At 44.9% G+C, this 13,994-nt stretch overlaps 1 protein-coding gene across 1 annotated transcript in view; it reads right to left on the bottom strand.

Moving 5' to 3' along the window:
* Window positions 1-13,994, bottom strand: part of LOC121286854 (ELAV-like protein 1) — a 33,608-nt gene that overhangs the window by 4,326 nt on the left and 15,288 nt on the right. Inside the window, exons 3-4 of the mRNA XM_041203995.1 lie at window positions 1,575-1,678; window positions 507-660 (exon numbers count right to left, since the gene is read on the bottom strand). Of these exons, the coding sequence (XP_041059929.1) occupies window positions 507-660; window positions 1,575-1,678 (258 nt within the window). The remainder of the gene's footprint in view (window positions 1-506; window positions 661-1,574; window positions 1,679-13,994) is intronic.

Raw genomic sequence — 13,994 nt, 5'->3', positions numbered from 1 at the left:
GCAACATATACAAACAGTCTCAATTGTGATTTCATACATGAATGGAATATAGAATTTAACCAGTTTAGTGAACCTTGGGGGAAACAACTGTGAAACCATAACCCAGCAGGTAGACAAAGCTACCTTCAGAAATGTTGTCAAAGAATTTGAAAAATGAAAGCCAGAACATTTGTAGGTGACTGGGCTGCTGGCACTATTGAATAATGTTTGAATGGTTTTAAGCAAAAAGGAAACTGACCTTCACTCAGGAGAAACCATGGTATCAGCAGAACCGCTTCTGGACCAGAGGGATAAGGGGAATGAAATATGGGGAAAAGAGGCAAGTTCCCAGAGATGTTTCAACAAGATTAAGTAAATAAATGTGCACACTAGAGTGGGTTAGTTAGGTCCACTTTAATGCAGTCAGCCAAAAGCTCAGAGACAATATTCCAAAGTTACAAATATCATCTTTATGCATATTTACAAATATTCCTTTTATTGTTGATAAAAACGTAAAAGTTACCCACCTGTAACTTGGTCAACGAGGACACGAGATGTGATGATGCGGCCATAACGTCCAAAAAGCTGTTCTAAATCCTTTTGAGTCATTGTCTTTGGCAGCCCACTCACATACAGGTTTGCATCCTTAATGCTGTCGGAACTCGGCCGGGCATATGAAACCTTTCAAATAATATGTTCAATGCTGGCATTAGCAGTATACTAAATATAGCATTGGATATGTAAAGCCCTATAACTATTTTAATTGTGAAGAACAGATTTCAACCTGACGATAGGCTGTATCTGAATAACACATTTTGAGGAGCTTATTTAAGAGCATGGCAAGAAGGAACACTGAAGTACATTAGCTTCAAATTTTCCTAAACATTTCTGGTGCCAATACTTTACCTGATCCTAGTAACAAACTGACTGCTGGAGACTTTGCAGGTATGCTCACAGATTTAACTGTCAATGTTAACACATTTACTGCAGCGTTTCTTTTTGAAGAACAACGTCTATGGATAACTTCAGTGACATTTAATTTATTTTGAGGATACACAGTACTTTTCTCCTTAAATGCTCAGGTCTCATTTGCTGAGTCTGCAGAGACAGTACCTTTTAAGGAGCTGCACAGAATTCAAACTGAAGATAGCATCCAGCTTTTCAAGGAAAGACCTCATCTCCAATCAAAAACTCATCTGCATGACTGCAGGGAAACATGTCGCTGGACCTTAAAGCTTCAACACCCACTAAAAATTTCAATTTATAAATGACAATATCACCATGAGATTTGAACATTATCAGCGTGAAAGTTTGTACAGCACATTTATAGCCTAATATTTAAGCACCATAACAGATCAGTTAATGAACATTGCCCAGCATGGAATTAAGCCAAATAAGGTACCATTTTTGGCCAAGTTATTGATCTCAGTGAGATCAGCAGCAGCTTGCCATTACTACCTTCACCTTTGGTTTAAGGAAGAGGGCAAAATACCCATGAATAGCACAAGTCAATAACTTTAAGGCGGGTAGCGAGAAAAGATTGAATGTCTACATACTGTGAAACACGTACAAAGTTAAGGTAGCAGGACTCTTACCTTTATAGTTTTTGACTGCAGTCTCAGACCATTAAGTGTGTTAATAGCTCTCTCAGCATCTTTGGCGGCCACATAATTTACAAACCCATATCCGAGGCTGTGTCCTATTTAAAAGTAAGTGTTTGGTCAGCAACATCCCAGTTAAATTCCATGGAAGGAAAAGCTCTCATTTTATCATATGCTATCTCCATTTAAACTGTAATCTGCATAGGCACCCAAAGTTCTGTTGGCTGTATTAAGCAAAAGCAACTCCTTATACAAACAAGTCAGAGTTACCGATAGTTACAGGTTTTCTAAAACCCTCCAATCCCACTCCATGTTATATTGCCAGAGTGTACGCTGCACATAAGATCCCCAGCTAACCCTTAGTTTAACTTAGCCCAAAAGCTAAGTCATGAACCAAAATCATTAACAGAAAGAAGGTCTTTCATGTAATGCCAGAACTTCTATAAAAAGCCAGTATTGCCATAAATCAGCAATTGAATGACAACACACCACCTGCTCCATCAAGATTTCCTATGCAAATTTTTATCTTACCAACATATACTGCACTGCTATCAAAACCAGCAATAAATATTTAACCCTTGCAGCAAATTCATTATGATTGAATAAGGCAAATCTGATTAGTAGTCGCCCAGCCTCATACCAAAAAAAACTGCAGAATAAATCCAGCGAAGGATAAAAGCAGCTATAGACAGTCTACCCATTGTACATTTATTAGAAAGGAAGTGACAGTGGCATAAAAATACACCATATTTTCCTGAAATTTACAATAATTTATGTAATAATTAACATTCCCACATGATCTTTACAAAAGTAGAACTTTTACAGGAAGCAGCTTTAATAAAAGTTGCATTTCAGGCAAGATGTGCTATCCAAATGAGGTACTATGCATATACATGTACAGGCTTGACTTGCTGAATATTTCAGCACTTTTGGTTTTTATTTCAGATTTTCAGCATCTGCAGCATTTTGTTTTTTTGATGGACATGCAGTGGCTGAGCATTATTACTGAACTTCTTTTCCATTCGTTTCCACTGTAAGATTTTAACTTGGCTATTAAAGATTCCATTTTACACGTCCTTATAGCCAGCTCATAGCAACATTGGAGGGATGCTGCATGAATACTGCAACAGACCCATTCCTGGCCAAAAAGTGACATGATGCAAAAAAGGAAAGGATGGAGGTTCATTATTTCTGGAAGGCAGTCTGAATCACAATAACTGAAAGTGACTACTGAAAAGAGAGAAGATTTACAACAACTCAAAAGGTAACAGAAAGGGCTATTTGTCAGTTTGTTTTGGGAGCAAATGCAAACAGAAAACAACTGTCCATGAAGTACAAAAAATTAGTGGCCACACTTTACACACTGCTCGAAATTTATGTTGGAACAGCACCACCTTCAATCACAGAATACAGAGAAATTGAGGAAACCACAAAGGAACGAGTGCAACAGATGAGGTGTTCTGAACTTGGTCAAAAAGCACTCAAATTTGCTATATCTGCTTCACCCTCCACCACATTAGGGAACTAAGCAGTAAGTAATTTGTCATTTCCAAGCGTCACAAGTTTTGACATAAGGCTCTAAATGAATAGAAGTGCTCAGTATAATTATTACCATTTCTGAAGGATTCTATAAAAGGACTGTTAATCTACCTAAATTAGCAAATAATACTGTGGCGGATGAATTCCTGGTGTGTGTACAAGATTTATTTTAGACCAGTAGTTCAGGAACCAACTAGGGAACAGGCTATCCTCGATTTGGTATTGTGCAATATGAAGGGGTTAATTAATAATCCTGTTGTGCGGAGTCTTTTAGTGAATAATGATCATAACATAACAGAATTCCTCATTAGGATATAAAGTGAAGTAGCATGCATGAGGAGTGGGAGCAGTTTAGAATTCAGCAAAGGAGGACCAAGAGATTGATTAAAAGGGGAAAAATAGAGTATGAGAGTAAACTTGCAAGGAACATAAAAGCAGGCTGTAAAAGCTTCCATAAGTAAGTAAAAAGAAGATTAGCAAAGACAAATGTTGGTCCCTTACAGTCCGAAACAAGCGAATTTATAATAGAGGAAAGGAAATGGCAGAGCAATTAAACAACTACTTTAGTTCTGTCTTCACGGGGGAAGACACAAATAACTCCCCAGAAATGCCAGGGAACCAAGGGTCTAGTGAAAAGGAGGAAATGAAGGAAATTAGTACTACAAAAAAAAGTGATGGAGAAATTAATAGGACTGAAAGCCAATAAATCCCCAGGGCCTGATAATCTACATTCCAGGGTACTAAAGGAGGTGGCCTTAGAATTAGTGGATGTGTTGGTTGCCATCTTCCAAAATTCTGTAGATTCTGGAACAGTTGCGATAGATTGGAGGGTGACAAATGTAACCCCACTATTTAAAAAAGAAGGAAGGGAGATAACAGGGGATTACAGACTGGTTAGCCTAACATCAGTAGTAGGGAAAATGCTGGAATCTATTATAAAGGATTATAGCAGGACACTTAGAAAATATCAACAGGATTAGACAAAGTCATTACGTATTTATGAAAGGGAATCATGTTTGACAAACCTACTGGAGTATTTTTTTGAGGACGTGACTAGCAGAATAGATAAGGGAGAACCAGTGGAAGTGGTGTATTTGGATTTTCAGGAAGCTTTTGATAAAAGTCCCACATAAGAGTGTGTAAGATTAAAGCACATGGGATTAGGGGTATTATATAGGCATGGATTGAGAATTGGTTAGCAGACAGGAAACAGAGAGTAGGGTTAAAAGGATCTTTTTCAGAGTGGCAAGCGGTGACTAGTGGAGTACTGCAGGGATCATTGCTTGGGCACCAGATATTCACAACATTTATCAATAATTTGGATGAGGGAACCAAATGTAATATTTCTAAAGATAAAAACAAAAAGCTGCGGATGCTGGAAATCCAAAACAAAAACAGAATTACCTGGAAAAACTGAGCAGGTCTGGCAGCATTGACGGAAAAGAAAAAAGTTGACGTTTCGAGTCCTCATGACCCTTCAACAGAAGTGAGTGAATATTAGGAGAGGGGTGAAATATAAGCTGGTTTAAGGTGGGGGGTTGGGGGGAGAGAAGTGGCGGGGGGGGGGGGGTGTGGTTGTAGGGACAAGCAAGCAGTGAAAGGAGCAGATAATCAAAAGATGTCACAGACAAAAGAACAAAGAGGGACTGAAGGTGGTGATATTATCTAAACGAATGTGCTAATTAAGAATTGATGGCAGGACACTCAAGGTACAGCACTAGTGGGGGTGGGGTGGAAAGTCTAGCAGGGCATAAAAGATATAGATTTAAAAATAATGGAAATAGGTGGGAAAAGAAAAATCTATATAAATTATTGGAAAAAACAAAAGGAAGGGGGAAGAAACGGAAGGGGAGTGAGGATGGAGGAGAGAGTTCAAGATCTAAAGTTGTTGAATTCAATATTCAGTCCAGAAGGCTGTAAAGTGCCTAGTTGGAAGGTGAGGTGTTGTTCCTCCAGTTTGCATGGGGTTCACTGGAACAATGCAGCAAGCCAAGGACAGACATGTGGGCAAGAAAGCAGGGTGGAGTGTTAAAATGGCAAGCGACAGGGAGGTTTGGGTCTTTCTTGCGGACAGACTGCAGGTGTTCTGCAAAGTGTTCGCCCAGTTTACATTTGGTCTCTCCAATGTAGAGGAGACCGCAATGGGAGCAACGAATGCACAGACTAAGTTAGGGGAAATGCAAGTGAAATGCTGCTTCACTTGTAAGGAGTGTTTGGGCCCTTGGACAGTGAGGAGAGATGAAGTGAAGGGGTGATAAGTGAGGACAAGGGGGGCCGTATCATGCTTCTGGGAGGGAGGAGAAGGCGTGAGGGCGGATGCAAGGGAGATGGGCCGGATACGGTTGAGGGCCCTGTCAATGACCGTGGGTGGAAAACCTCAGTTAAGGAAGGAGGAGCACATATCAGAGGAACTGTTTTTGAAGGTAGCATCATCAGAACAGATGAGACGGAGGCGAAGGAACTGAGAGAATGGGATGGAGTCCTTACAGGAAGTGGGGTGTGAGGAGATGTAGTCGAGGTAGCTGTGGAAGTCGGTAGGCTTGTAATGGATATTGGTGGACAGTCTATCACCAGAGATTGAGACAGAGAGGCCAAGGAAGGGAAGGGAAGTGTCAGAGGAGGACCATGTGAAAATGATGGAGGGGTGGAGATTGGAAGCAAAATTAATAAAATTTTTCCAGGTCCCGACGATAGCATGAAGCTGCACCGAAGTAATCATCGATGTACCGGAGAAAGAGTTGTGGGAGGGGGCTGGAGTAGGACCGGAACAAGGAATGTTCCACATACCCCATAAAGAGACAGGCATAGCTGGGGCCCATGCGGGTACCCATAGCCACACCTTTTATTTGGAGGAAGTGAGAGGGGTTAAAGCAGAAAATGTTCAGTGTGAGAACAATTCAGCCAGACGGAGGAGAATAGTGGTGGATGGGGATTGTTCGGGCCTCTGTTCGAGGAAGAAGCTAAGGGCCCTCAGACCATCCTGGTGGGGGATGGAGGTGTAGAGGGATTGGACGTCCATGGTGAAGAGGAAGTGGTTTGGGCCAGGGAACTGGAAACTGTTGATGTAACATAAGGTATCAGAGGAATCACGGATGTAGGTGGGAAGGGACTGGACAAGGGGAGAGAGAAGGGAGTTGAGATAACGAGAAATGAGTTCTGTGGGGCAGGAACAGGCTGATACGATCGGGCTGCTGGGACAATCCTGTTTGTGGATTTTGGGTAGGAGGTAGAAGCGGGCCGTCCGAGGTTGGGCGACTGTCAGGTTGGAAGCTGTGGGAGGAAGATCTCCAGAGGAGATGAGGTCAGTGACAGTCCTGGAAACAATGACTTGATGTTTAGTGGTGTGGTCTTGGTCCAGGGAGAGGTTGACGCTCAGCCTCCGCGAGGTAGAGGTCAGTGCGCCAGACAACAACAGCACCCTTGTCAGCGGGTTTGATGACAATGTTGGGATTGGACCTGAGAGAACAGAGTGCAGTAAGTTCAGAGAGAGACAGATTAGAATGGGTGAGAGGAGCAGAGAAATTGAGACGACTAATGTCACGCCAACGGTTCTCAATAAAAGATCAAGAGAAAGTAAGAATCCAGAGGGAGGGGTCCAGGTGGAGGGAGAATATTGGAGGTGGGTAAAAGGATCCGTTGAACGGGGAGAGGACTCCTGCCCACAGAAGTGAGCACGGAGACGAAGACAGAGGAAGAAGAGTTCAGCATCGTGCCGAGCCCAAAATTTATTGAGATGAGGGCGTAAGGGTATGAAACTATGTCCTTTGCTGAGCATTAAATGTTCAGCATCGGAGAGGGGAAGGTCAGGGGGTATAGTGAATACACGGCCGGGGCTGGGATTGGAAGATGGGGTGGGGACAGGCAGGGGTGGAGGGTCCTAGATGGGTGTTGGTGTCGATGAGTTGTTGGAGCTTGCGTTCCTTAGCACTTGAGAGAAAGAGAAAAAGTTCTTGTTGAGGTGTCGGAAGAGACGATGAATAAAATGAAACTCGGGGAATGCGCAGCTTTGAAAAAGGGTGCGGCGGAGCTGCTGGAGGGAGAGGTAAAGTGTGTTTATATGGCGGCGCATGGCACTGAGTGTGGATCTCAGAATGCGATGGGAACAGTAGTCCGAGAAACGTTTTATGTCCCAGAGATACCTGTAATCCTGGGTGGGTTCGAAACAAGAGGGATGGAATTTCAGTTGAACTCCTTGTGGGGTAAGTCAGAGACGGAGACCGTCACTGAGAAAGGAGATATGGCTGTGAAAGCGGGTTTTAGTAAACACCTTGTCAAACACCAGGAGCGAAATGGAAGCAACGAAGGTGAACAAGGCAAAAGAGAGATACGGAAATCTTGTTGGAGAGAGGAGCAGTACTTCTTCAAGGAAGGAATTTCTTGACGAGGAGTGGCAGTCAATTAAACACAGAGATAAAAACAAAAAACTGCAGATGCTGGAAATCCAAAACAAAAACAGAATTACCTGGAAAAACTCAGCAGGTCTGGCAGCTTCGGCGGAGAAGAAAAGAGTTGACGTTTCAAGTCCTCATGACCCTTCAACAGAACTGGATGAATATTAGGAGAGGGGTGAAATATAAGCTGGTTTAAGGTAGGGGGGTGGGGGGGAAGAGAAGTTGGGGGAAGGGGGGGTGTGGTTGTAGGGACAAGCAAGCAGTGAAAGGAGCAGATAATCAAAAAATGTCATAGACAGAAGAACAAAGAGGTGTTGAAGGTGGTGATATTATCTAAACGAATGTGCTAATTAAGAATTGATGGCAGGACACCCAAGGTACAGCTCTAGTGGGGGTGGAGAGGAAAGACTAGCAGGGCATAAAGGATATAGATTTAAAAATAATGGAAATAAGTGGGAAATGAAAAATCTATATAAATTATTGGAAAAAACAAAAGGAAGGGGGAAGAAACAGAAGGGGGGTGGGGATGGACGAGGGAGTTCAAGATCTAAAGTTGTTGAATTCAATATTCAGTCCAGAAGGCTGTAAAGTGCCTAGTTGGAAGATGAGGTGCCGTTCCTCCAGTTTGCATTGGGCTTCACTGGAACAATGCAGCAAGCCAAGGACAGACATGTGGGCAAGAGAGCAGGGTGGAGTGTTAAAATGGCAAGCGACAGGGAGGTTTGGGTCTTTCTTGCGGACAGACCGCAGGTGTTCTGCAAAGCGGTCGCCCAGTTTACGTTTGGTCTCTCCAATGGAGAGGAGACTGCATTGGGAGCAACGAATGCAGTAGACTAAGTTGGGGGAAATGCAAGTGAAATGCTGCTTCACTTGAAAGGAATGTTTGGGCCTGTGGACGGTGAGGAGAGAGGAAGCGAAGGGGCAGGCGTTGCGTCTTTTGCATGGGCATGGGGAGGTGCTATAGGTGGGGGTTGAGGAATAGGGGGTGATGGAGGTGTGGACCAGGGTGTCCCGGAGGGAACAATCCCTACGGAATGCCGCCGGGGGCGGGGGATGGTTGAAGGGAAGATGTGTTTGGTGGTGGCATCATGGTGGAGTTGGCAGAAATGGCGGAGGATGATTGCTTGAATGCAGAGGCTGGTGGGGTGATAAGTGAGGACAAGGGGGACCCTATCATGTTTCTGGGAGGGGGGAGAAGGCGTGAGGGCAATGCGCGGGAGCATACTCGACCTCTCCCTCCAACAGCTCCGCCGCACCCTTTCTAAAGCTGCGCGTGCCCTCAGTTTCATTTTATCCTTCGTCTCATCCGACGCCTCAACAAGAAACTTTTTCTCTTTCTCTCAAGTGCTAAGGAATGCAAGCTCCAACAACTCATCGACACCAACACCCATCTAGGGACCCCCCCAGCCCTGCCTATCCCTCTGTCCCCATCCCATCTTCCAATCCCAGCCCCGGCCGTGTATTTGCTATACCCCCTGACCTTCCCCTCTCCGACGCTGAACGTTCAGTACTCAGCAAAGGACTTAGTTTCATACCCTTACGCCCTCGTCTCAATAAATTTTGGGCTCGGCACGATGCTGAACTCTTCTTCCGCTGTCTTCGTCTCATCTGACGCCTCAACAAGAAACTTTTTCTCTTTCTCTCAAGTGCTAAGGAACGCAAGCTCCAACAACTCATCGACACCAACACCCATCTAGGACCCTCCACCCCTGCCTGTCCCCACCCCATCTTCCAATCCCAGCCCCGGCCGTGTATTCATTATACCCCCTGACCTTCCCCTCTCTGATGCTGAACGTTCAGTGCTCAGCAAAGGACTTAGTTTCGTACCCTCACGCCGTCATATCTCAATGAATTTTGCACTCGGCACGATGCTGAACTCTTCTTCCGCTGTCTTCGTCTCCGTGCTCACTTCTTTGGGCAGGAGTCCTCTCCCCGTTCAATGGATCCTTTTACCCACCTCCAATATTCTCCCTCCACCTGGACACCTCCCTCTGGATTCTTACCTTCTCTTGATCTTTTCATTGAGAACTGTCGGCGTGACATTAGTCGTCTCAATTTCTCTGCTTCTCTCACCCATTCTAATCTGTCTCTCTCTGAACTTACTGCACGCTGTTCTCTCAGGTCCAACCCCAACATTGTCATCAACCCGCTGACAAGGGTGGTGCTGTTGCTGTCTGGCGCACTGACCTCTACCTCGCGGAGGCTCAGCGTCAACTCGCAGACACTTCCTCCTACCTCTCCCTGGACCATGAACTCACCACTGAACATCAAGCTATTGTTTCCAGGACTGTCACTGACCTCATCTCCTCTGGAGATCTTCCTCCCACAGCTTCCAACCTGATAGTCGCCCAACCTCGGATGGCCCGCTTCTACCTCCTACCCAAAATCCACAAACAGGATTGTCCCGGTAGACCGATCGTGTCAGCCTGTTCCTGCCCCATGGAACTAATTTCTCGTTATCTCAACTCCTTTCTCTCTCCCCTTGTCCAGTCCCTTCCCACCTACATCCGTGATTCCTCTGACACCTTATGTCACATCAACAATTTCCAGTTCCCTGGCCCAAACCACTTCCTCTTCACCATGGACGTCTAATTCCTCTACACCTCCATCCCCCACCAGGATGGTCTGAGGGCCCTTAGCTTCTTCCTCGAACAGAGGCCCGAACAATCCCCATCCACCACTATTCTTCTCCGCCTGGCTGAATTGTTCTCACACTGAACAATTTCTCCTTTAACTCCTCTCACTTCCTCCAAATAAAAGGTGGGGCTATGGGTACTCGCATGGGCCCCAGCTATGCCTGTCCCTTTAGTGGGTATGTGGAACATTCCTTGTTCCAGTCCTACTTCGGCCCCCTCCCACAACTCTTTCTCCGGTACAGCGATTATTACTTCGGTGCTGCTTCATGCTCTCGTTGGCACCTGGAAAAATTTTATTAATTTTGCTTCCAATTTCCACCCCTCCATCATTTTCACATGGTCCATCTCTGACACTTCCCTTCCCTTCCTTGACCTCTCTGTCTCAAGTTCTGGTGATAGACTGTCCACCAATATCCATTACAAGCCTACCGACTCCCACAGCTACCTCGACTACAGCTCCTCACAGCCTGCTTCCTGTAAGGACTCCATCCCATTCTCTCAATTCCTTCGCCTCCATCGCATCTATTCTGATGATGCTACCTTCAAAAACAGTTCATCTGACATGTCCTCCTCTTTCCTTAACCGAGGTTTTCCACCCACGGTCATTGACAGGGCCCTCAACCGTGTCTGGCCCATCTCCCGCGCATCTGCCCTCAGGCCTTCTCCTCCCTCCCAGAAACATGATGGGGTCCCCCTTGTCCTCACTTATCACCCCACCAGCCTCCACATTCAAAGGATCATCCTCCGCCATCTCCAGCATGATGCCACCACCAAACACATCTTCCCTTCATCCCCTCCGACGGCATTCCGTAGGGATCGTTCCCTCCGGGACACCATGGTCCATTCCTCCATCAACCCCTGCTCCTCAACCCCCACCTATGGCACCTCCCCATGCCTACGCAAAAGATGCAACACCTGCCCCTTCACTTCCTCTCTCTGTCCAAGGGCCCAAACACTCCTTTCAAGTGAAGCAGCATTTCACTTGCATTTCCTCTAACTTAGTCTACTGCATTCGTTGCTCCCAATGTGCTCTCCTCTACATTGGAAAGACCAAACATAAACTGGTCGACCACTTTGCAGAACACCTGCGGTCTGTCCGCAAGAATGACCCAAACCTCCCTGTCGCTTGCCATTTTAACACTCCACCCTGCTCTCTTGCCCACATGTATGTCCTTGGCTTGCTGCATTGTTCCAGTGAAGCTCAACGCAAACTGGAGGAACAGCACCTCATCTTCCGACTAGGCACTTTACAGCCTTCTGGACTGAATACTGAATTCAACAACTTTAGATCTTGAACTCCCTCCTCCATCCCCACTCCCCTTCCGTTTCTTCCCCCTTCCTTTTGTTTTTTCCAATAATTTACAAAGATTTTTCCTTTCCCACCTATTTCCATTATTTTTCAATCTATATCTTTTACGCCCTCCAAGTCTTTCCACTCCACCCCCACTAGAGCTGTACCTTGAGTGCCCTTCCATCTATTCTTAATTAGCACATTCGTTTAGATAATATCACCACCTTCAACACCTCTGTGTTCTTTTGTCTGTGACATCTTTTGATTATCTGCTCCTATCGCTGAGAAAAATAGAATTACCTGGAAAAACTCAGCAGGTCTGGCAGCATCGGCGGAGAAGAAAAGAGTTGACATTTCGAGTCCTCATGACCCTTCAACAGAACTAGGTGAATCCAAGGAGAGGGGTGAAATATAAGCTGCTTTAAGGTGTGTGTTGCCGGGGGGGGGGGGGAGAAGTGGAGGGGGGTGGTGTGTGTTTGTAGGGACAAGCAAGCAGTGATAGGAGCAGATCATGAAAAGATGTCACAGACAAAAGAACACAGAGGTGTTGAATGTATTATCAGAGGTTTTCTCGTTTAGATAATATCACCAACTTCAACATCTCTGTGTTCTTTTGTCTGTGACATCTTTTGATGATCTGCTCCTATCACTGCTTGCTTGTCCCTATAAACACACCACCCCCCTCCACCTCTCTCCCCCCACCCAACCCAACCCCACCCAACCCAACTAGCCCCCCCACCACACACACACCTTAAAGCAGCTTATATTTCACCCCTCTCCTTGGATTCATCTAGTTCTGTTGAAGGGTCATGAGGACTCGAAACATCAACTATTTTCTTCTCTGCCGATGCTGCCAGACCTGCTGAGTTTTTCCAGGTAATCCTGTTTTTGTTTTGATCTACAAAGGGACCTGGGTGTTTTTGTACATCAATTACTGAAAGCCGGCATGCAGGTGCAGCAAGTAGTTAAGAAGGCAAATGGTATGTTGGCCTTCATTACAAGAGGAACAAGGACGTCTTACTGCAACTGTACAGGGCCTTGGTGAGATCACACCTGGAGTAGTGTGTGCAGTTTTGGTCTCCTTACCGAAGAAAGGATACGCTTGCCATAGAGGGAGTGCAGTGAAGGTTCACCAGACTGATTCCTGGGGTGTCAGGATTGTTGTATGAGGAAAGATTAGGTTGACTAGGCCTGTATTCACTGGAGTTTAGAATAATGAAAGGAGATCTCATTGAAATGTATAAAATTCTGCCAGGGCTGGACAGACTGAATGCAGGGATGGTGTTTCCTTTGGCTAGGGAGTCTAGAACAAGGGGTCACATGCTCAGGATATGGGGTAGGCCAATCAGGACTGAGATGAGGAGAAACTTCTTCACTCAAGAGGGTGGTGAATCTGTGGAATTCTCTGCCACAGTAAGTTGGGGAGGTCAAGTCACTGAATATATTTAAGAAGGAAATAGATAGATTTCTAGACTCTAAAGGTGTCAAAGGGTATGGGGAGAGCGTGGGAGTATGGCGTTGAGAAAGAGGATCAGCCATGGTTTAAAGGGCTGAATGACCTACTCCTGCTCCTATTTTCTATGTTTACCTTGGTGTCCTGAAAGACTCAATGGATTAGTGCACTGTCTGCTCTGGTATTGAGCATAACACCTCTCTTTCTGCACCCATCCCCTGCTCCCTGCAAACCCAACTCCAAGCCAGCTTTGGGCAGGTCCATCTGGCAGTTGGTGCCAAAGTTTACCTTCATTGTTTTCCTGTAAAGCTCTCCCCCACCCCACCACTGCCAAATCATCGATATAAACATCAGGGATGATGAGAACTGATTTCACCATGCTCCCCGTTCTTCCTTCGCCCAATAGTTGACTAGTTTACCAATTATCTGCCTTGGTTCAGTAGCGAAGAATGGTCAACTGGGCTATCTTGTATGTTTTTGCCATTGTTGTCTAAATGTTCCATGCATACAAATTAGTTTGGAACAGCTAAAAATTCAGATTTTTAAGATGTCTTCAAACTTGCACACAAATCCACTGTTCCATTTAAGTAACAATGTTATAAGCAGCAAATAATTATGCATAGATATCTGCAACTAAACTAAAAACATCAGTCTAAAAAAGCAAAAGCAGCACAGCAACTCAACTACATTAATTACTTCTCATTTTAAATATAAGCATACAAGTCTTAATAAAATTAAAGATTTAAAATATAAATTAACAATGTACATGGATTAAAAGCCTGAAGATATTCAAAGGCTATTTTCGTTTTGGAAGGGAGACATTACAAATTTGGGATTAGAAACATTTACATGGATATCTTTCGAATTTCTTGCAAATGAAAATGTGATGATGATACTGGACAGCTGCTATCAATGACTTAGTGGGTAAATAAGCAGTGTGGGATCTCTCAGTACATCAAATAATCTAAGATCCATGAGAGAATGTCAGTCATTGTGAGGGATGTGGGGTGATGAGTGCAAGTTGGGGAGAGGGGGAAAGAAATATTCCAATGGTCTCTGCAATCCTCTTCATTGCACCCATGTAATCCAGGGTCATTAGAGTGG

This window comes from Carcharodon carcharias, chromosome 14 (assembly GCF_017639515.1).
Source record: "Carcharodon carcharias isolate sCarCar2 chromosome 14, sCarCar2.pri, whole genome shotgun sequence".
Classification (NCBI taxonomy): Eukaryota; Metazoa; Chordata; class Chondrichthyes; order Lamniformes; family Lamnidae; genus Carcharodon; species Carcharodon carcharias.
Note: the sequence above shows the minus strand (reverse complement) of the source record. Positions and strands in the feature narration are given on the sequence as shown.